The 21,876-nt window shown below is 50.3% G+C and overlaps 1 protein-coding gene across 2 annotated transcripts in view; it reads right to left on the bottom strand.

The window, feature by feature from the left end:
• LOC139368863 (zinc finger protein 512B) overlaps positions 1-21,876 on the bottom strand; it is a 69,629-nt gene that overhangs the window by 5,006 nt on the left and 42,747 nt on the right. For both annotated transcript variants that reach the window (XM_071108302.1, XM_071108303.1), the window contains exons 5-17: positions 18,088-18,216; positions 15,938-16,110; positions 15,596-15,852; positions 15,405-15,476; positions 12,260-12,391; positions 11,978-12,105; positions 9,883-9,975; positions 2,004-2,102; positions 1,234-1,470; positions 801-1,115; positions 581-682; positions 322-384; positions 141-239 (exon numbers count right to left, since the gene is read on the bottom strand). In XM_071108302.1, coding sequence (XP_070964403.1) covers positions 141-239; positions 322-384; positions 581-682; positions 801-1,115; positions 1,234-1,470; positions 2,004-2,102; positions 9,883-9,975; positions 11,978-12,105; positions 12,260-12,391; positions 15,405-15,476; positions 15,596-15,852; positions 15,938-16,110; positions 18,088-18,216 — 1,899 coding nt within the window. The remainder of the gene's footprint in view (positions 1-140; positions 240-321; positions 385-580; positions 683-800; positions 1,116-1,233; positions 1,471-2,003; positions 2,103-9,882; positions 9,976-11,977; positions 12,106-12,259; positions 12,392-15,404; positions 15,477-15,595; positions 15,853-15,937; positions 16,111-18,087; positions 18,217-21,876) is intronic.

Below are 21,876 nucleotides of genomic sequence, written 5' to 3' on the forward strand. Positions count from 1 at the left end.
ACTGCATGTGTGTATGACATCCACCTGTGTGTTTTAAAATGTGTTTATAAATGAGTGAATGCGTTATCTGTGAGTGGGTCTGTTTCATATACTTCAAGGTGTATATCAGACCTGTGAGGGTTTATGTATGTAAGTCTCACCTGTGAATGTGTCTTGCTGATGTGGTACTTGACACCACTTTCTGAGCTGAATTCCTTCTGACACAATAAGCAGGTGTACTTCCCTGCGTCGCCCCCTGCCTGAAGGATACAGAAACACACCTTAGTACAAGTTGTCCCTAAACCTCATCCATTTAACTTAACGTGGTCCTGATGGTCCTACCTGGTTACAGTTGGCTAGATGAGCTTTGAGCCCGGACACACTGGAGTAAACAGCTTCACAGCTCTAGAAATAGAGAGGAACAATAACAACAGATACCAAAGTAGTAAACTGTGCGTATAAAATGCTCATTTTTAAACGCCTGTAGAGATCAGAATTGATTGACAGCGCTGGAATGTGTAAAAGCAACTGGAAAATAAAAAAAAGTGGATTCATCTGAAAGGTGTTTAAAGGACAGAACATGTCGTCTAGAGGGTCTTACTCCGTTGGAGCAGCAGAGGAAACCCTTCTCTTTGACCTCGTTCTTCCAGCTCTCCAGCAGCTTGGGACTGAACTTGGGAAGGCCAGGCCGAGTGTAGTTCAACTAGGGGAGGAGGACAGACAGGGACAAGATGTTCAGTGTGTGTGTGTGTGTGTGTGTGTGTGTGTGTGTGTGTGTGTGTGTGTGTGTGTGTGTGTGTGTGTGTGTGTCTGTCTCTTACCCTCTTGCTGTCCGGTACTAGGTCATCTTTGATGCGGCGCTTGGTTCCCCAGTCCTTGGTCAGTTCATCCTCTGCTATCTCCTGCAGGTGGAACACTGCTACCTGGGCCGACCGACGTCTCACCCTACCACTGGGAGTCCTCTCAAAGTCCTCCCCCAGCCCCTCTCTCTCACCACCCCTCTCTCTCCCCTCCTCTCTCTCTTTCTCCCTACCTGCAGACAACTCTTGCCACTTCTCCTTTTCCTTCCTCTCTCTCTCCGTGTGGTTCAGCTCCCTCCTTCCCCCAAGCTGTGTCTGGGAGTCCTCTGTGCCCACCTGAAAGAGGAGGGACAGCCCAGACCAATGAGAGAATTCACAGAGATTCAACCAACGACTATGGGTGTAATCCCAACAGATAAATACATCAAACGAAAACACTTCTGCTCTCTCTTACCCCTCTGCTGGCGTTAGTGTTGTTGGTATCGTTGATGTTGGTGGTGTTGGTGGTGTTGGGGGTGGTGGGGGTGCGGTGTTCAGTGCGGAGGTGGTAGTCTCTGCCAGCCTTGGAGCGGTAGGTCTTCCCACAGTGCTGACACAGAAACACAGGCTTGTCCTCCTCTGACAGCTCTCTGCCACAGCGCTTCTGATGGTACTGGTACCCCATTAGACTGGAGAAATGGGCCGAGCAGCCCTGTGGGTGTGTGGGTGGGTGCACGTACGTGTGCGTGCAACATTGAAAATGGGAGAAATAGAAAATTCACATTAGACTGGAAATCAGGTTAGTGGAGCAGAGTATGAATGTGTTTAACAAACATGTCTAGGTTATATTCATCTAACTTCATATAGTGTCACTGACATAAACTAGCTTTCTCAAGAGAGGTGGACAACCATTTTTGTGGTTGAATGAGAGAAGAGTGAGTTAGAAGTGGAAGAAATAAATGAAATGCCCATGAATGGATGAAGAGAGGTTAGTGAGAATGTCTGTCTCAGCTGCCATGTCTCTTCACCTCTCTCTTCTCTGCACTCTAGTGTGAGTAATTGGTAACAGAGTGTTGATGTGTGTTTGGGCAGAATGACAAGAAAGAGAGAGGGAAGGAGGGAGTGAGAGAGGAGAGAGAGAAAGAAAGAGGGAGAGAGCGTTAGATGGAGATGGAGGGGTGTGCAGCAGAAATAGAAAAGAGAGAGAGAGAGAAAGTGGGATTATAGAGAAAAAGAAGCACATACCTCGTTAGGACACTTGATTCGTCCCATCTGTTTGAGCACTCTGCGCAGCCTCTCTCTCTCCTCCTGCCTGTCCCCCGTCTGGCCCTCGCTCCCCGAGGCCTGAAGGGGGAACAAGCACAGCGTCGCACAAGAGTCGTGTCCCCTCAACCCCCCCCAACTAGGCCGGGTAAATGTGTTTTCCATCTCAGGCGTCAGGCGGTGCCAGGATCATTAAATGGTTTCATGGCAAGGCCGTTACTCAAGACATGTTTATGACAACTGTCAAACTAATGTTTTCACCGAAGGGTTTATCAGTGCCAAAAACATGTCTGATAAAAACAGCAGCTGACAGCACAGCCAGAGAGAGGACAGGGGAGGGGACGACACATCAGGTCAGTCACAGCCAGAGAGAGGACAGGGGAGGGGACGACACATCAGGGCCATCACTGCCAGAGAGAGGACAGGGGAGGGGACGACACATCAGGGCCATCACAGCCAGAGAGAGGACAGGGGAGGGGACGACACATCAGGGCAGTCACAGCCAGAGAGAGGACAGGGGAGGGGAGGACACATCAGGGCCGTCACAGCCAGAGAGAGGACAGGGGAGGGGACGACACATCAGGGCCGTCACAGCCAGAGAGAGGACAGGGGAGGGGACGACACATCAGGGCCGTCACAGCCAGAGAGAGGACAGGGGAGGGGACGACACATCAGGGCAGTCACAGCCAGAGAGAGGACAGGGGAGGGGATGACACATCAGGGCAGTCACAGCCAGAGAGAGGACAGGGGAGGGGACGACACATCAGGGCAGTCACAGCCAGAGAGAGGACAGGGGAGGGGACGACACATCAGGGCAGGCACAGCCAGAGAGAGGACAGGGGAGGGGACGACACATCAGGGCAGGCACAGCCAGAGAGAGGACAGGGGAGGGGAAGACACATCAGGGCAGTGAATATGTTGAGAGAACAACTCTCTGGATTAAAAATGCAACTGTGGATACACTCTCAGGTGCATCTCAATAGTCTACATTGGCTTTCTGTCCTTGTCTCTTTTCCATCATCTGTATTCCTGGTGGGCATCCTCCATTTTCATTTCACTTATGTTTTTAGATTGGTACACTCTTAGAAAAAAATGGTTCCAAAAGGGTTCTTCGGCTGTCCCCATAGGAGAAACCTTTGAAGAACCCTTTTTGGGTTCCAGGTAGAACACATGGGGACAGCTGAAGAACCCTTTTGGAAACATTTTTTCTAAGAGTGTACAGATGAAGGAGGGAAAGCCATTTGAGATTATTGAGACACATCCCTAGTCTGAGAGGGAAAAGAGGGGGATAAGACTGCAACTCAGAGGAATACATGTTATTCCCACACTAAAACAAAGTGAATCATGTCAGTCAGACCCTGAGGCTGGAGAACACACTCCCACCAGTCTTAGATCCACCAGGGGACACACAGAAACCCCCAGCATTTATTTGTAAAACCTTTATCAGGCATGAGTGAGAGTGAGGGGGGAGAAAGAGTGAAAGATAAATATATATTGAAAAAGACAGAAAGAAAGAGAGTAGGAAAGAGCAAGACAGACATTTTGTGAGAGTGTGAGAGGAAGTAAGAGAGAGCGAAAGAGAAAAAGAGAGAGAAAGGGAGCACAAGAGAGAGAGAGAGAAAGAGAGAGAGGGAGCATTAGAGAGAGAGAGAGAGAGGGAGCACGAGAGAGAGAGGGCACTAGAGAGAGAGGGAGCACTAGAGAGAGAGAGAGAGAGAGGGGAGCACTAGAGAGAGAGAGAGCAATAGAGAGAGAGGGAGTACTAGAGAGAGAGCACTAGAGAGAGAGAGAGCACTAGAGAGAGCACGAGAGAGAGAGAGAGAGAGAGAGCACTAGAGAGAGAGAGAGCACTAGAGAGAGAGAGAGAGAAGGAAGGAAGGAAGGAAGGAAGGAAGGAAGGAAGGAAGGAAGGAAGGAAGGAAGGAAGGAAGGAAGGAAGGAAGGAAGGAAGGAAGGAAGGAACAGCACGTCAGAAATCAGCTCAATGTAATTGAAGAATCCATAGACTCTAACCACTTCTGGGAAAATTGGAAAACACTAAACAAACAACAACATGAAGAATTATCTATCCGAAATGGAGATGTATGGGTAAACCACTTCTCCAATCTTTTTGGCTCTATAAGAAAGAGTAAAGAGCAAAAACATATACATGATCAAATACAAATCTTAGAATCAACTATTAAAGACTACCAGAACCCACTGGATTCTCCAATTACCTTGAATGAGTTACAAGACAAAATAAAAACCCTCCAACCCAAAAAGGCATGTGGTGTTGATGGTATCCTTAATGAAATGATCAAATATACAGACAACAAATTCCAATGGGCTATATTAAAACTCTTTAACATCATCCTTAGCTCTGGCATCTTCCCCAATATTTGGAACCAAGGGCTGATCACCCCATTCCACAAAAGTGGAGACAAATTTGACCCCAATAACTACCGTGGGATATGCGTCAACAGTAACCTTGGGAAAATCCTCTGCATTATCATTAACAGCAGACTCGTACATTTCCTCAATGAAAACAATGTCCTGAGCAAATGTCAAATTGGCATTTTACCAAATTACCGTACAACAGACCATGTATTCACCCTGCACACCCTAATTGACAACCAAACAAACCAAAACAAAGGCAAAGTCTTCTCATGCTTTGTTGATTTAAAAAATGCCTTGGACTCAATTTGCCATGAGGGTCTGCTATACAAATTGATGGAAAGTGGTCTTGGGGGAAAAACATACGACATTATAAAATCCATGTACACAAACAACAAGTGTGCAGTTAAAATTGGCAAAAAGTACACACATTTCTTCCCACAGGGCTGTGGGGTGAGACAGGGATGCAGCTTAAGCCCCACCCTCTTCAACATATATATCACCACCCTCTTCAACATATATATCAACGAATTGGTGCGGGCTCTAGAACTGTCTGCAGCACCCGGCCTCACCCTACTAGAATCTGAAGTCAAATGTCTACTGTTTGCTGATGATCTGGTGCTTCTGTCACCAACCAAGGAGGGCCTACAGCAGCACAGATTCTGACAGACCTGGGCCCTGACAGTAAATCTCAATAAGACCAAAATAATGGTGGTCCAAAAAAGGTCCAGTCACCAGAACCAGAAATACAAATTCCATCTAGACACCATTGCCCTAGAGCACACAAAAAACTATACATAACTTGGCCTAAACATCAGTGCCACAGGTAACTTCCACAAAGCTGTGAACGATCTGAGAGACAAGGCAAGAAGGGCCTTCTATGCCATCAAAAGGAACATCAAATTCAACATACTAATTAGGATCTGGCTAAAAATACTTGAATCAGTCATAGAGCCCATTGCCCTTTATGGTTGTGAGGTCTGGGGTCCGCTCACCAACCAAGATTTCACAAAATGGGACAAACACCAAATTGAGACTATGCATACAGAATTCTGCAAAAATATCCTCCGTGTACAACATAGAACACCAAATAATGCATGCAGAGCAGAATTAGGCCGATACCCACTAATGACCAAAATCCGGAAAAGAGCCGTTAAATTCTACAACCACCTAAAAGGAAGTGATTCCCAAACCTTCCATAACAAAGCCATCACCTACAGAGTCCCCTAAGCAAGCTAATTACTTGACACATTGGAAAACAGAGCAAACTAGAATGTATTTGGCCCTAAACAGAGAGTACACAGTGGCAGAATACCTGACCACTGTGACTTACCCACACTTAAGGAAAGCATTGACTATGTACAGACTCAGTGAGCATAGCCTTGCTATTGAGAAAGGCCGCCGTAAGCAGACATAGCTCTCAAGAGAAGACAGGCTATGTGCACACTACCCACAAAATGAGGTGGAAACTGAGCTGCACTTCCTAACCTCCTGCCAAATGTATGACCATATTAGAGACACATATTTCCCTCAGATTACACAGATCCACAAAGAATTCGAAAAACAAACCCAATTTTGATAAACTCCCATAACTACTGGGTGAAATTACAGTGTGACATCACAGCAGCAAGATTTGTGACCTGTTGCCACAAGAAAAGGGCAACCAGTGAAGAACAAACACCATTGTAAATACAACCCATATTTATTGTCCCTTGTGTACTTTAACCATTTGTACATTGTTACAACACTGTATATATACATAATATGACATTTGTAATGTCTTTATTGTAAACTTCTGTATGTGTAATGTTTACTGTTAATTTTGATTGTTTATTTCACTTTTGTATATTATCTACCTCACTTTCTTTGGCAATGTTAACACATGTTTCCCATGCCAATAAAGCCCCTTTGAATTGAATTGAGAGAGAGCAATAGAGATAGAGAGAGAGCACTAGAGAGAGAGAGATCAATAGAGATAGAGCACTAGAGAGAGAGAGAGAGAGAGAGAGAACACTAGAGAGAGAGAGAGAGAGAGAGAGAGAGAGAGCAATAGAGAGGGAGCACTAGAGAGAGAGGGAGCACTAGAGGGAGAGAGAGCAATAGAGATAGAGAGAGAGAGAGAGCAATAGAGATAGAGAGAGAGAGAGCAAAAGAGATAGAGAGAGAGAGCAAAAGAGATAGAGAGAGAGCAATAGAGATAGAGAGAGAGAGCACTAGAGAGAGAGAGAGAGAGAGAGAGAGAGAGCAATAGAGAAGGAGCACTAGAGAGAGAGGGAGCACTAGAGGGAGAGAGAGCAATAGAGATAGAGAGCAATAGAGATACAGAGAGAGCAATAGAGATAGAGAGAGAGCACTAGAGATAGAGAGCACTAGAGAGAGGGGGGGAGAGCACTATAGAGAGAGGGGGAGAGCAATATAGAGGGAGGGAGAGAGAGCAATATAGTGAGAGGGAGGAGAACTAGAGAGAGAGAAAGAGAGAGAGGGAGCACTAGAGAGACAGAGAGCAATAGAGAGAGAGAGCACTAGAGAGAGAACACTAGAGAGAGAGAGAACACACACAGCAATATAGAGAGAGGGAGAGTGAAAGCAATAGAGAGAGAGGGGGGAGTACTAGAGAGAGAGATAGAGCACTAGAGAGAGAGAGAGCACTAGAGAGAGAGGGAGCACTAGAGAGAGAGCAATATAGAGAGAGAGCACTAGAGAGAGAGAGAGCGAGAGCACTAGAGAGAGATAGAGCACTAGAGAGAGAGAGAGAGAACACTAGAGAGAGAGAGAGGGCAATAGAGATAGAGAGAGGGAGCACTAGAGAGAGCGAGAGCACTAGAGAGAGAGGGAGCACTAGAGAGAGTGAGCACTAGAGAGAGAGAGCACTAGAGAGAGAGAGCACTAGAGAGAGAGAGAGAGCGAGAGCACTAGAGAGAGAGAGAGCACTAGAGAGAGAGAGAGGGCACTAGAGAGAGAGAGAGGGCACTAGAGAGAGAGAGCACTAGAGAGAGAGAGAGAGCACTAGAGAGAGAGCACTAGAGAGAGAGAGAGCACTAGAGAGAGAGCACTAGAGAAAGAGAGCACTAGCGAAAGAGAGAGAGCACTAGAGAGAGAGGGAGAGCACTAGAGAGAGAGAGCACTAGAGAGAGAGAGCACTAGAGCGAGAGCACTAGAGCGAGAGCACTAGAGCGAGAGAGAGCACCAGAGAGAATGAGCACGAGAGAGAGAGAGCACGAGAGAGAGAGAGCACTAGAGAGAGAGAGCACTAGAGGGAGAAAGCACTAGAGAGAGAGCACTAGTGAGAGAGAGAGCACTAGAGAGAGAGGAGCGCTAGAGAGAGTGCACTAGAGAGAGAGAGCACTAGAGAGCGAGAGGGAGCACTAGAGAGAGAGAGAGAGGGATAGAGAGCGCACTAGAGAGAGAGAGCACTAGAGAGAGAGCACTAGAGAGAGAGCACTAGAGAGAGAGAGCACTAGAGAGAGAGAGCACTAGAGAGAGGGAGCACTAGTGAGAGAGAGAGCACTAGAGAGAGAGAGCACTAGTGAGAGAGAGCACTAGAGAGAGAGAGTACTAGAGAGAGAGAGCACTAGCGAGAGAGAGCACTAGAGAGAGAGAGAGCACTAGAGAGAAAGAGCACGAGAGAGAGAGAGAGAGAGAGAGCACTAGAGAGAGAGAGCACTAGAGGGAGAGAGCACTAGAGGGAGAGAGCACTAGAGAGAGAGAAGGAGCACTATAGAGAGTGTACTAGAGAGAGAGCACTAGAGAGAGAGCACTAGAGAGAGAGAGGGAGCACTAGAGAGAGAGAGAGAGGGAGAGAGAGCGCACTAGAGAGAGCGCACTAGAGAGAGAGCACTAGAGAGAGAGGGAGCACTAGAGAGAGAGAAGGAGCACTAGAGAGAGAGCACTAGAGAGAGAGCACTAGAGAGAGAGAGCACTAGAGAGAGAGAGAGCACTAGAGAGAGAGAGCACTAGAGAGAGAGAGCACTAGAGAGAGGGAGCACTAGTGAGAGAGAGAGCACTAGAGAGAGAGAGCACTAGTGAGAGAGAGCACTAGAGAGAGAGAGTACTAGAGAGAGAGAGTACTAGAGAGAGAGAGCACTAGAGAGAGAGAGCACTAGAGAGAGAGAGAGCGAGAGGGAGCACGAGAGAGAGAGAGAGCACTAGAGAGAGAGAGCACTAGAGAGAGAGCACTAGAGAGAGAGAGAGAGGGAGCACTAGAGAGAGAGAGAGAGCACTAGAGAGAGAGAGCACTAGAGAGAGAGAGAGAGGGAGCACTAGAGAGAGAGAGAGCACTAGAGAGAGAGAGGGAGCACTAGAGAGAGAGAGCACTAGAGAGAGAGAGGGAGCACTAGAGAGAGAGAGGAGATACACTCTTAGTAAAAGAAAGGGTTCCAAAAGGGTTATTAGGCTGTCGCCATAGGATAACCCTTTTTGGTTGCAGGTAGAACTCGTTTGGGTTCCATCTAGAACCCTATGTGAAAAGGGTTCTACATGGAACCAAAAAGGGTTATTCTAAAGGTTCTCCTATGGAGAGAGCTGAAGAACCCTTGTTGGTTCTAGCACCTTTGTTTCTAAAACAGTAGAAAATATGAGTTAGCTGGTGTGTCACAGTACAACAACAAGGTCACTGTCATCCTGCTGGCTTTTCCCACACTGCACTGTGGCTCAGCCATGTGACCAGAGGACACACACTGGGTACAGATTAGCAATGATGCCACTTCTGCAGGTAATGCAGAACAACACAAACACTCTCTCACACACACACACACACACACACACACACACACACACACACACACACACACACACACACACACACACACACACACACACACACACACACACACACACACACACACACACACACACACACACACACACACACAAACAAAATGGAAGTTCGAATCACTGCTTTAAAACACAAACTGTACTCTCTCCTAATAATGATATGGAGAGCTGCCAATATGACCATGGGACAAAAGGCAGGGACTGAACACAAATGAGGGCATCATTTAAACAGATCAGCTATGATGGCAAGGCTGACTGGAATACACACACACACAGGTTTGCTCATTTATATTTGATGATGCTTTCTGAGATAGTAGTTTTGAATTATTCAACAAACTTAATTGGAGCAGCATTCCACTAATGCAGGAGTGAGGGCCATGTTGATATCTTGATGAACCTCTCTACTGAGGGACTTAACACAGCACCAGAATGTAATGTGCATGCTTTCAGAACGGACATATCAATCAGAACTGCAGGTATGCCAAAAAGCATAACAATAGAAATCAATTAGGACATTTCACCCCAATCCCAAACCAATGCCTCACGTCTGAAGGGAACCCACAACAGAGTTCCCTCCGCTGTCATGTTGCTGATGAAACCCACAGGCTTACTTTTAAAATGGATCGTTTCTGACCAGCGGATCCATAGATCAATCAACTTCGGGAAAGAAAGTGTGTGTGTGTGTGTGTGTGTGTGTGTGCGTGCCTGTGTGTACCTTGCTGCTGTGCTCAGCCATTGTATGGTAGTTGAGTCCGGCCTTGGACCTGAACTGTTTGTGGCACTCCTGGCACTTCAGGGCATCCTGGAGCTGCAGGGTTAAAGGACAAAGGTCACACAGTCATTCCTATTCATCAGAGCCTCTTGGATTCAATGACAGTAAAGAACCTATGAAAAGAGAGTGCATTTCTGCTCACTGTACCCCCAGCGTGAGCTTGACATGAGCTAGTGATACAGAACCATTTCACCCAGAATGGTCTTTGTCATCAAGACCGATAAGTGGAAAGTAGCCGTTTTCATGAAGACACGTATGGATGATGTGGAAGAATCTGGAAGAGGAAGATGTTTTACAGTGACTGACCCCTGTGCTGATGTGGGGATTCCACCCCTCCTTAATGGCATTGCAGTCACTTTTACAGTCTCACAACCCACCAGGCCAGGCTTCATAAAGAACAGGCTCTCAAAAGTACCTACTACTGACCCAGCTTACTGCCACACAGCAATCTCAGTGTGTGTCTGAATAGTCCAGGCTACCTCTCCTTGTGTCCTTTCCTGACAGCTTTGAGCTAGCCTGGGTTTTGAGACAGAGTATTGAGACTCAGCCACAGTCATTCCTCCAGCCCTTCAATCATTACTTTGCAATGGAATGGCTCCCCAGACCTTTCCCGAGGGGTCCTCAGAGGGAGGCAGGCATCTAACAGTGTTACAATATTAGTCAGAACTGGATGAAGTGGTTAAAACTGCATCACAGAAAGCAGTACAATAATTCAAATACCAATATAATAAACTGTAATACACTCTGCGGACAGTTTATTAGGTACAACCATCTCGTACCGGTCGGACCCCCGAACAGCTGAAATCTTCAGCGTATGGAAATGTTGCTCAATTGGTATCAAGGAGCCTAATGTGTGCCATGAAAGGCTACCAGGCAGGATGGGCCAAGGACTCATGCTGCTTAAGCCAAAACCGAACTCTGCCATCAGCATGATGCAACAGGAAGTAGGATTCGCCAGACCAGACAATGTTGTTCCACCCCTCAGTTGTCCAGTGTTGGTGATCACATGCCCACTGGAGCTGCTTCTTGTTTTTAGCTAATAGGAGCAGAACCCGGTGTGGTCGTCTGCTGCAATAGTCCATGCGTGACAAGGGTCGACGAGTTGTACTTTCAGAGAAGTCGTTTTGCACACCACTGTTGAACTGCGCTGCTACAGTATTTTCCTGTTTGTGGCCTGCCTGTTAGCTTGCACAATTCTTGCCGTTCTCCTTCGACCTCTCATCAACAAACCACGTGACTCACTGTCTGTAGGAGTTAACCATTTTCATGAACAGGGTGGTGTACCTAATAAACTGTCCACTGAGTGTATATTGTTCCTGTACACAGCATTCTATACTGCACAGTAATATTTAGATGTTGGTATAAATATGTGTGGCAACTGACGCTGATCAGAATGTGTTCAGAACAATTGTTTGAGCGAGTTAGAATCAAGAACAGATGTGGAACAGTACCCAAGTATAATATTATACAGAACATGGGAAATATGGAATGGGATTTAGGGCAAGTGTCAAATGATATACTGTGGTTTCAGAGTTTCAACAGAGAGTGTGAAACACAATCCTTAATTTAGAGGAATGAAAGCCAGATGTGACGAGAATGGTGATGACGGATCATAAATATAAGGTTCGCCCCCAAAATCTAAATATGTTATGTCAAATATATTCAGAAGTCGAACTGAGTCAGAATATGGCTGTTGTGAGGATCTGTTGTGGGGATCTGTTGTGAGGATCTGTTGTGGGGATCTGTTGTGGGGATCTGTTGTGAGGATCTGTTGTGGGGATCTGTTGTGGGGATCTGTTGTGGGGATCTGTTGTGAGGATCTGTTGTGAGGATCTGTTGTGGGGATCTGTTGTGGGGATCTGTTGTGAGGATCCTGCTACAAGCAGTAAGAGAAATCTGCAGGCTACAGTCTCAAATGAAAGGGAATGATTGGAACTATTTCATTTGAGTTGTGAAAACATCTGTTTGGATTGATATGGTTCTCCTGTACAATCACCCTAGGCCTCTGTTCTGATTGACAGCTGTGTGGTCCACTCACCTTTTGGCAGATCTCCATGTGTTTCTTAAGGCCGGAGACGGTCTTTCTGGTGACGATGGAGCAGGTAGGACAGAGCACCTGCCCTCGCTCTGAGATGGCATGCTGCCACTGGGCCTCTGCTGGAGTACCTGGAGGATACATCAACCAATCAACCAATCAATACTTTATATTGTCAAAAACACGCCGAGGTAAACATGTGTACGAGGAAGTAAATTGGGAGATGGTTTTTGTCTTGTCAATAAACCAAAATACACAAGTTGTCCAGAACAGCCATTTCAGTACCAGAGGTGAGGGGTGGTGGGTCTCTTCTGGAGGCTGGGCCAGGGTTTTTCCTCTGGGGCTCCTCGCTGAACAGACCTCCCTCTGATCTCTTCACACGACCAGCCTTTAGCTTCTCCTCTACCTTGTTCATACCTGAAACATACAGTGTGTGACTGGACGTGACGTGTGTATGGTCCAGGTTCAGTAATGGGGGAAAGGGAAACAGATCCAGTGACATTTACAGTCAGAGTTAAAGTCTAGAACAGAGTCAGTTATGCAGAGCAGTACGACACCAGGACAATTACAGAGGCATACCTTTTATTTAGCAGCTGCATTTCACAGGAGGAACAAGAGTGAGGATGTAAAATAAGAGAGAGGGAGGGAAAGAGAGAGTCAGGGAGGGAAAGAGAGAGTGAAGATAATGCTGACTAAGAGGAATGCATAGAGAGAACAATAAAAATAAACAGAAAGAGTGGTAGAGAGAGGAGGCAGGGAGATGGTATGGCGCCGACAGAGATGGTCACCTCGTTTTGAGTTTTAGGAAACTGTGCAATATTTTTTATTTTTTATTTTTTAATGTATTATTTCTTACACTGTTACCCCAGGAAATCTTAAGTCTTATTTTACACACAGCCAGGAGGAACTATAAGAGCAACGTCAACTTACCAACATTAAGAACAGGAATACGACTTTCCCGAAGCGGATCCTCTGTTCGGACCAGCACCCAGGACAATGGAGCTAATTCCAGTATGCGATCCAAAACAATGGCACTGCAGAAGGGGCAGACGAAGCAGCCACCTGGCCAGACTCTGTAGACGTGCACATCGCCCACCGCTCCCGAGTATGCTACTCGCCAATGTCCAGTCTCTTGACAACAAGGTAGACGAAATTCGAGCAAGGGATGCCTTCCAGAGAGACATCAGAGATTGAAACATTCTCTGTTTCACAGAAACATGGCTCTCTCGGGATATGTTGTCGGAAATCGGTTCAGCCATCGGGCTTCTCCATGTATCGCGCAGACAGAGATAAAAAGGAAGGGCGGGGGTGTATGCTTTATGATTAACGACTCATGGTGTAATCATAACAACATACAGGAACTCAAGTCCTTCTGCTCACCAGATCTATAATTCCTTACAATCAAGTGCCGACCATTTCACCTACCAAGAGAATTCTCATCAGTTATGTCACAGCTGTGTACATTCCCCCTCAAGCAGACACCAAGACAGCCATCAAGGGACTTCACTGGACTATATGCAAACTGAAAACCATACATCCTGATGCTGCATTTATTGTAGCTGGGGATTTTAACAAAGCAAATTTGAGAATAGGTCTACCTAAATTCTTCCAGCATATTGATTTTGCTACGCGCATGCACAACACCCTCGACCACTGCTACTCTTAACTCCCGCGATGCATACAAAGCCCTCCTCCACCCTCTCTTCTGTAAATCCGACCACGACGCCATCTTGCTCCTTCCGTCTTATAGGCAAAATTGGACACCGACGTCACACTTCCAGACAAACTAAACACCTTCTTTGCCCGTTTTTAGAATAATACAGTGCCACCTTCACGGCCCGCTAACAAGGACTGCACCCCTCCCCCTTCTCCGTGGCTGACGTGAGTAAAATATTTTAAAGTGTTAACCCTCGCAAGGTTCTGGCCCAGACGGCATCCCCAGCCGCGGCCTCAGAGCATGCGCAGATCAGCTGGCAGGTGTGTTTAAGGACATATTAAATCACTCCCTATCCCATTCTTTTTTCCCCACATGCTTCAAGATGGCTGCCATTGTTCCTGTACCCAAGTAGGCAAAGATAACTGAACTAAATGACTACCGCCCCATAGCACTCACTTCTGTCATCATGAAGTGCTTTGAGAGACTAGTCAAGGATCATATCACCTCCACCTTACCGGCCACCCTAGACCCACTTCAGTTTGCATACCACCCCAGCAGGTCCACAGACGATGCAATCGCCATCACACTGCACACTGCTCTAGCCCATCTGGACAAAAGGAATACCTATGTAAGAATGCTGTTCATTGACGACAACTCAGCATTCAACACCACCCTGGACTTTCTGACCGGCCACCCCAGGTGGTGAAGCCCCCTCCTGTACTCCCTGTTCACTTTAACATCTGCTAACCATGTGTATGTGACAAATACAATTTGATTTGATAAAGAGAGAGTGGTAGAGAGAGATGAGGCAGGGAGATGAGAACAATAGAGAAAGAGAGGTAGAGAGAGAAGGCAGGGAGATGAGAACAACAGAGAAAGAGAGGTAGAGAGAGAGAAGGCAGGGAGATGAGAACAACAGAGAAAGTGGTAGAGAGAGAGGAGGCAGGGAGATGACAACAACAGAGAAAGAGAGAGAGAGTGGTAGAGAGAGAGAAGGCAGGGAGATGAGAACAACAGAGAAAGAGAGTGGTAGAGAGAGAGAAGGCAGGGAGATGAGAACAACAGAGAAAGAGAGGTAGAGAGAGAGAAGGCAGGGAGATGACAACAACAGAGAAAGAGAGAGAGTGGTAGAGAGAGAGAAGGCGGGGAGATGAGAACAACAGAGAAAGTGGTAGAGAGAGAGGAGGCAGGGAGATGACAACAACAGAGAAAGAGAGAGAGAGTGGTAGAGAGAGAGAAGGCAGGGAGATGAGAACAACAGAGAAAGTGGTAGAGAGAGAGGAGGCAGGGAGATGACAACAACAGAGAAAGAGAGAGAGAGTGGTAGAGAGAGAGAATGCAGGGAGATGAGAACAACAGAGAAAGAGAGAGAGAGAGTGGTAGAGAGAGAAGGCAGGGAGATGAGAACAACAGAGAAAGAGAGGTAGAGAGAGAGAAAGCAGGGAGATGATAACAACAGAGAAAGAGAGAGAGAGTGGTAGAGAGAGAGAAGGTGGGGAGATGAGAATAACAGAGAAAGTGGTAGAGAGAGAGGAGGCAGGGAGATGACAACAACAGAGAAAGAGAGTACGAGACTGGCTCACTGAGTGAGGATATGAAACACCTCTACAGTCCTCACATTAACAGAGAGAGAGGACACTATCACACTACCACTAATACACACTGTGTATTGAGGTTCAGACTCTCATGCCTAGTCAATGACCCAGTAGAGCATACTTCTATTTCCAGCATACGTGAGATAAGCAGTGAGATGAGAAATGCAGAAGGGTCTACCTTTCAGTCCGAACGTCCCAGAGATGGAGGGCTGTTCTCCAGTGAACTTTTTAGGAGTTTTCTGCTTCCGTCCTGGCTCATGAGGAGAACAGAGAGCAAGAAACGGTCAAACACACTGGGCCCCCATTTCCACTGGACTGCAACTCACAATGCAACAAAATATCCTACTAGTCATAATATTTGAATCATACTGTGCCTTGTCCTCTCAGGGTCTTCATCTGGATACGGTGGGAGGAGGCTTCCCCCCTCACCATCGCTCTCGCTGCCATCCGGAGTGTTGGGGGAGGTGTCAGAGGAGGAGGCCTGATGTTGAGGGGGCTGGGGGTGTGTGTGCTGTTTCCTCTCCCCCCTCTGGGGGGAACACTCCCCATTCTGGGAGGGACTAGACACATCCTGGGTCTTCTTCACTTTGAAGAACACCGGTGATGGGGTAGTAATCTCCATAGGCCTGGACAGAGCAGACACAAGGGTACAATCTAAACCTAGGCTGACAGGGTTAGTTAACGGTGGTGAAAATCCCCGACCCAGGTTACCTTTTCTTGGCGGCCCCCTTCACGGGGGTCTTCTGTAGTTTGGGCTCGGCCGTGGTCTCCACAATAACTCTCTCTGGGTGGTTCCACAGCTTGTGCTTCTGGAGCCGGACCTTAGTGGCAAACACCGCCTCACAGTCCGGACAGCCATGACTCAACTTCTCCGCTAGGGTTGCCTGGGGGACAGAGAAAAAAGGCGGTAAAAGAGAGAAAGAGAAGAAACAGAAGGATATTGTTAGTCTAAAGTTGACAAATCTAATTCAACAGGTGTACAGATTGACAATAAATATGTAGACCCCCTCGAAGCACTGAGAGTGGTCAACAGAGGGAAAAGCCAGGGGTGAGACGGAGCAGGTGAGGAGGGGCGATGTGGGAGAGGAGAGTAATGTTGTCACGATACCAGGTTCAGTATCACGATACTAGATACAATCACGATACCACGGCAAAAACAGAAGGCATATTAGCCAAAGTCCCAGAATGGCCCTTGATGTAAACAGATAAACTCAGCTACTGTTCTATTCAGTCGTTGGGAATCTTCACAAAATGTTTCAGAGATAGCCATGTATGCATTAATGAATCAACTATACTGTTCTTAACAATCTAACAGTATTGTTAAGAACAGTAATTGTCAATCTAACAGTAATTAACAGTTTCAACATTTCTACATGCTGGGTCGTATTATTCAGGTGTGTTAACTTCTGTGCCGCGTGAGTGAGGAGATAACATGATGCAGCCCAGACTCCCAGTGCAGGCTAAGTGGAGCAGGAGTGAGGAGATAACATGATGCAGCCCAGACTCCCAGTGCAGGCTAAGTGGAGCAGGAGTGAGGAGATAACATGATGCAGCCCAGACTCCCAGTGCAGGCTAAGTGGAGCAGGAGTGAGGAGATAACATGATGCAGCCCAGACTCCCAGTGCAGGCTGAGTGGAGCAGGAGTGAGGAGATAACATGATGCAGCCCAGACTCCCGGTGCAGGCTAAGTGGAGCAGGAGTGAGGAGATAACATGATGCAGCCCAGACTCCCGGTGCAGGCTAAGTGGAGCAGGAGTGGGGAGATAACATGATGCAGCCCAGACTCCCAGTGCAGGCAAAGTGGAGCAGGAGTGAGGAGATAACATGATGCAGCCCAGACTCCCAGTGCAGGCTAAGTGGAGCAGGAGTGAGGAGATAACATGATGCAGCCCAGACTCCCAGTGCAGGCTAAGTGGAGCAGGAGTGAGGAGATAACATGATGCAGCCCAGACTCCCGGTGCAGGCTAAGTGGAGCAGGAGTGGGGAGATAACATGATGCAGCCCAGACTCCCGGTGCAGGCTAAGTGGAGCAGGAGTGGGGAGATAACATGATGCAGCCCAGACTCCCAGTGCAGGCAAAGTGGAGCAGGAGTGAGGAGATAACATGATGCAGCCCAGACTCCCAGTGCAGGCTAAGTGGAGCAGGAGTGAGGAGATAACATGATGCAGCCCAGACTCCCAGTGCAGGCTGAGTGGAGCAGGAGTGAGGAGATAACACGATGCAGCCCAGACTCCCAGTGCAGGCTAAGTGGAGCAGGAGTGAGAAGATAACACGATGCAGCCCAGACTCCCAGTGCAGGCTAAGTGGAGCAGGAGTGAGGAGATAACATGATGCAGCCCAGACTCCCAGTGCAGGCTAAGTGGAGCAGGAGTGAGGAGATAACATGATGCAGCCCAGACTCCCAGTGCAGGCTAAGTGGAGCAGGAGTGAGGAGATAACATGATGCAGCCCAGACTCCCGGTGCAGGCTAAGTGGAGCAGGAGTGAGGAGATAACATGATGCAGCCCAGACTCCCAGTGCAGGCTAAGTGGAGCAGGAGTGAGGAGATAACATGATGCAGCCCAGACTCCCAGTGCAGGCTAAGTGGAGCAGGAGTGAGGAGATAACATGATGCAGCCCAGACTCCCAGTGCAGGCTAAGTGGAGCAGGCATGTTGTGCTCGCCCTGTAAGGGAGACATTGGCTGCGCTGATAGACAGATGTGATCCGTGAGACACGTTTGACAGAAGTACCGAAAGCAACAAAAATTCTAGTACCGAGCCAATTTTCATGTTCTAGTTTCGAAAAAGTACCGAAGTTTCGGTATACCGTGTAACACTGGAGGAGAGAGACGGTGGGGTGAGTAGAGGGTCATGTCTCACCCCCTGGCAGCGTTGGTAGTGGTATTTGAGGCCGTAGATGCTGGGGAACTCCAACCAGCAGCCTGAACACGGACACTTTACCCTTGACCTCCTCTTAAACTCATCCTTCCACTGGACCATCATGTTAGCCTGCAGAGAGGGGGAGAGATGAGATACACATGCTTCTCACACACTCAGGGAGTAGCGGGGAGTAGGGAGGGAGTAGGGGGAGTAAGGAGGGAGTAAGGGGGGAGTAGGGAGGGAGTAGGGAGGGAGTAAGGGGAGAGTAGGGAGGGAGTAGGGAGGGGTAGGGAGGGGTAGTGAGGAAGTAGGGAGGAGTAGGGAGGAAGTAGGGGGGAGTAGGGAGGGAGTAGGGAGGGAGTATAGAGGGGTAGGGGGAGTAGGGGGAGTAGGAAGGGAGTAAGGGGGAGAAGGGAGGGAGTAGGGGGAGTAGGGAGGGAGTAAGGGGAGAGTAGGGAGGGAGTAGGGAGGGGTATGGAGGGGTAGTGAGGAAGTAGGGAGGAGTATGGAGGCGTAGTGAGGAAGTAGGGAGGAGTAGGGAGGAGTATGGAGGGAGTAGAGAGGGGTGGGGGGGTAGGGGGAGTAGGGAGGGAGTAAGGGGGAGAAGGGAGGGAGTAGGGGGAGTAGGGAGGGAGTAAGGGGGGAGTAGGGAGGGTGTAGGGGGAGTAGGGAGGGAGTAGGGGGAGTAGGGAGGGAGTAAGGGGGGAGTAGGGAGGGAGTAGGGAGGGGTAGTGAGGAAGTAGGGAGGAGTAGGGAGGAGTAGGGAGGGAGTAGAGAGGGGTGGGGGGGTAGGGGGAGTAGGGAGGGAGTAAGGGGGGGAAGGGAGGGAGTAGGGGGAGTAGGGAGGGAGTAAGGGGGGAGTAGGGAGGGTGTAGGGGGAGTAGGGAGGGAGTAGGGGGAGTAGGGAGGGAGTAAGGGGGGAGTAGGGAGGGGTAGTGAGGAAGTAGGGAGGAGTAGGGAGGGAGTAGGGGGAGTAGGGAGGAGTAGGGAGGGAGTAGAGAGGAGTAGGGGGAGTAGGGAGGGAGTAAGGAGGGAGTAGGGAGGGAGTAAGGGGGGGTAGGGGGAGTAGGGAGGGAGTAGAGATGGGTGGGGGGGTAGGGGGAGTAGGGAGGGAGTAAGGGGGAGAAGGGAGGGAGTAGGGGGAGTAGGGAGGGAGTAAGGGGGGAGTAGGGAGGGAGTAGGGAGGGGTAGTGAGGAAGTAGGGAGGAGTAGGGAGGAGTAGGGAGGGAGTAGAGAGGGGTGGGGGGGTAGGGGGAGTAGGGAGGGAGTAAGGGGGAGAAGGGAGGGAGTAGGGGGAGTAGGGAGGGAGTAAGGGGGGAGTAGGGAGGGTGTAGGGGGAGTAGGGAGGGAGTAGGGGGAGTAGGGAGGGAGTAAGGGGGGAGTAGGGAGGGGTAGTGAGGAAGTAGGGAGGAGTAGGGAGGGAGTAGGGGGAGTAGGGAGGAGTAGGGAGGGAGTAGAGAGGAGTAGGGGGAGTAGGGAGGGAGTAAGGAGGGAGTAGGGAGGGAGTAAGGGGGGGTAGGGGGAGTAGGGAGGGTGTAGGGAGGGAGTAGGGGGGGTGTAGGGGGGAGTAGGGAGGGGTAAGGAGGAAGTAGGGGGGGACTAGGGAGGGGGAGGGAGGGAGTAGGGGAGAGTAGGGAGGGATTAGGGAGGGTGTAGGGAGGAGTAGGGGGGAGTAGGGAGGGAGAAGGGGGGAGTAGGGGGGTGTAGGGAGGGAGTAGGGGGGAGTAGGGAGGGAGTAGGGAGGAAGTAGGGGGGAGTAGGGAGGAAGTAGGGGGGAGTAGGGAGGAGTAGGGAGAGAGTAGGGGGGAGTAGGGAGGGAGTAGGGAGGAAGAACGGGGGAGTAGGGAGGAAGTAGGGAGGAGTAGGGAGGGAGTAGGGGGGAGTAGGGAGGGGTAGGGAGGAAGTAGGGGGGAGTAGGGAGGAGTAGGGAGGGAGTAGGGAGGGAGTAGAGAGGAGAAGGGGGAGTAGGGAGGGAGTAAGGGGGGAGTAGGGAGGGAGTAAGGGGGAGTAGGGCGGAGTAGGGGGGGTGTATGGAGGGAGTAGGGAGGGTGTAGGGAGGGAGTAGGGGGGAATAGGGAGGGAGTAGGGGGAGTAGGGGGGGAGTAGGGAGGGAGTAGAGTGGAGTAGGGATGGAGTAGAGTGGAGTAGGGAGGAGTAGGGAGGGAGTAGGGAGGAGTAGGGGGGGAGTAGGGAGGGAGTAGGGAGGGAGAAGGGAGGAGTAGGGGGGGAGTAGGGAGGGAGTAGGGAGGAGTAGGGGGGGAGTAGGGGGGGAGTAGGGAGGAAGTAGGGAGGGAGTAGGAGGGAGCAGGGAGGGAGTAGGGAGGAGTAGGGGGGGAGTAGGGAGGAAGTAGGGAGGGAGTAGGAGGGAGCAGGGGGCGAGTAGGAGGGAGTAGGGAGGGGAGTAGGAGGGAGTAGGGGGGGAGTAGGGAGGGAGCAGGGGGGGAGTAGGGGGGGAGTAGGAGGGAGTAGGGAGGAGAGTAGGAGGGAGTAGGAGGGAGTAGGGGGGGGAGTAGGGAGGGAGCAGGGGGGGAGTAGGGGGGGAGTAGGAGGGAGTAGGGAGGGGAGTAGGGGGGGAGTAGGAGGGGAGTAGGGGGGGAGTAGGAGGGAGTAGGGAGGAGAGTAGGAGGGAGTAGGAGGGAGCAGGGGGGGAGTAGGGGGGGAGTAGGAGGGAGTAGGGAGGAGAGTAGGAGGGAGTAGGAGGGAGAGTAGGGAGGGAGTAGGGGGGGAGTAGGAGGGAGTAGGGAGGGGAGTAGGGGGGGAGTAGGGAGGGAGTAGGAGGGAGCAGGGAGGGAGCAGGGGGGGAGTAGGAGGGAGTAGGGGGGTGAGTAGGAGGGAGTAGGAGGGAGTAGGGGGGGGGGGTAGGAGGGAGCAGGGGGGGAGTAGGGGGGGAGTAGGAGGGAGTAGGGGGGGAGTAGGAGGGAGTAGGGGGGAGTAGGGAGGAGTATGGAGGGAGTAGGGGGGGAGTAGGGAGGGAGTAGGGATGAGTAGGGAGGGAGTAGAGAGGGGTGGGGGGAGTAGGGAGGAGTATGGAGGGAGTAGGGAGGGAGTAGGGAGGAGTAGGGAGGGTGTAGGGGGGGGAGTAGGAGGGAGTAGGGAGGGAGTAGGAGGGAGTAGGGGAGGGAGTAGGGGGGGAGTAGGAGGGAGTAGGAGGGAGTAGGGGGGGGAGTAGGAGGGAGTAGGGGGGGGAGTATGGAGGGAGTAGGGGGGAGTAGGAGGGAGTAGGGGGGGAGTAGGGAGGGAGTAGGGATGAGTAGGGAGGGAGTAGGGAGGAGTAGGGAGGGAGTAGGAGGGAGTAGGAGGGGGAGTAGGAGGGAGTAGGAGGGAGTAGGGAGGAGTATGGAGGGAGTAGGGAGGGGTAGTGAGGAAGTAGGGAGGACTAGGGAGGAAGTAGGGAGGAGAGTAGGAGGGAGTAGGGAGGGAGCAGGGGGGGGAGTAGGAGGGAGCAGGGGGGGAGTAGGGGGGAGCAGGGGGGGGAGTAGGAGGGAGTAGGGAGGGAGTAGGGAGGGAGCAGGGGGGGGGAGTAGGAGGGAGCAGGGGGGGAGTAGGAGGGAGTAGGGAGGGAGTAGGGAGGGAGCAGGTGGGGAGTAGGAGGGAGCAGGGGGGGGAAGTAGGAGGGAGTAGGGAGGGAGTAGGGAGGGAGCAGGGGGGGGAGTAGGAGGGAGCAGGGGGGGGGAGTAGGAGGGAGTAGGGGGGGTGTAGGGAGGGAGCAGGGGGGGAGTAGGAGGGAGCAAGGGGGGGAGTAGGAGGGAGTAGGGAGGGAGTAGGGAGGGAGCAGGGGGGGAGTAGGAG

This window comes from Oncorhynchus clarkii, chromosome 16 (assembly GCF_045791955.1).
Source record: "Oncorhynchus clarkii lewisi isolate Uvic-CL-2024 chromosome 16, UVic_Ocla_1.0, whole genome shotgun sequence".
NCBI lineage: Eukaryota > Metazoa > Chordata > Actinopteri > Salmoniformes > Salmonidae > Oncorhynchus > Oncorhynchus clarkii.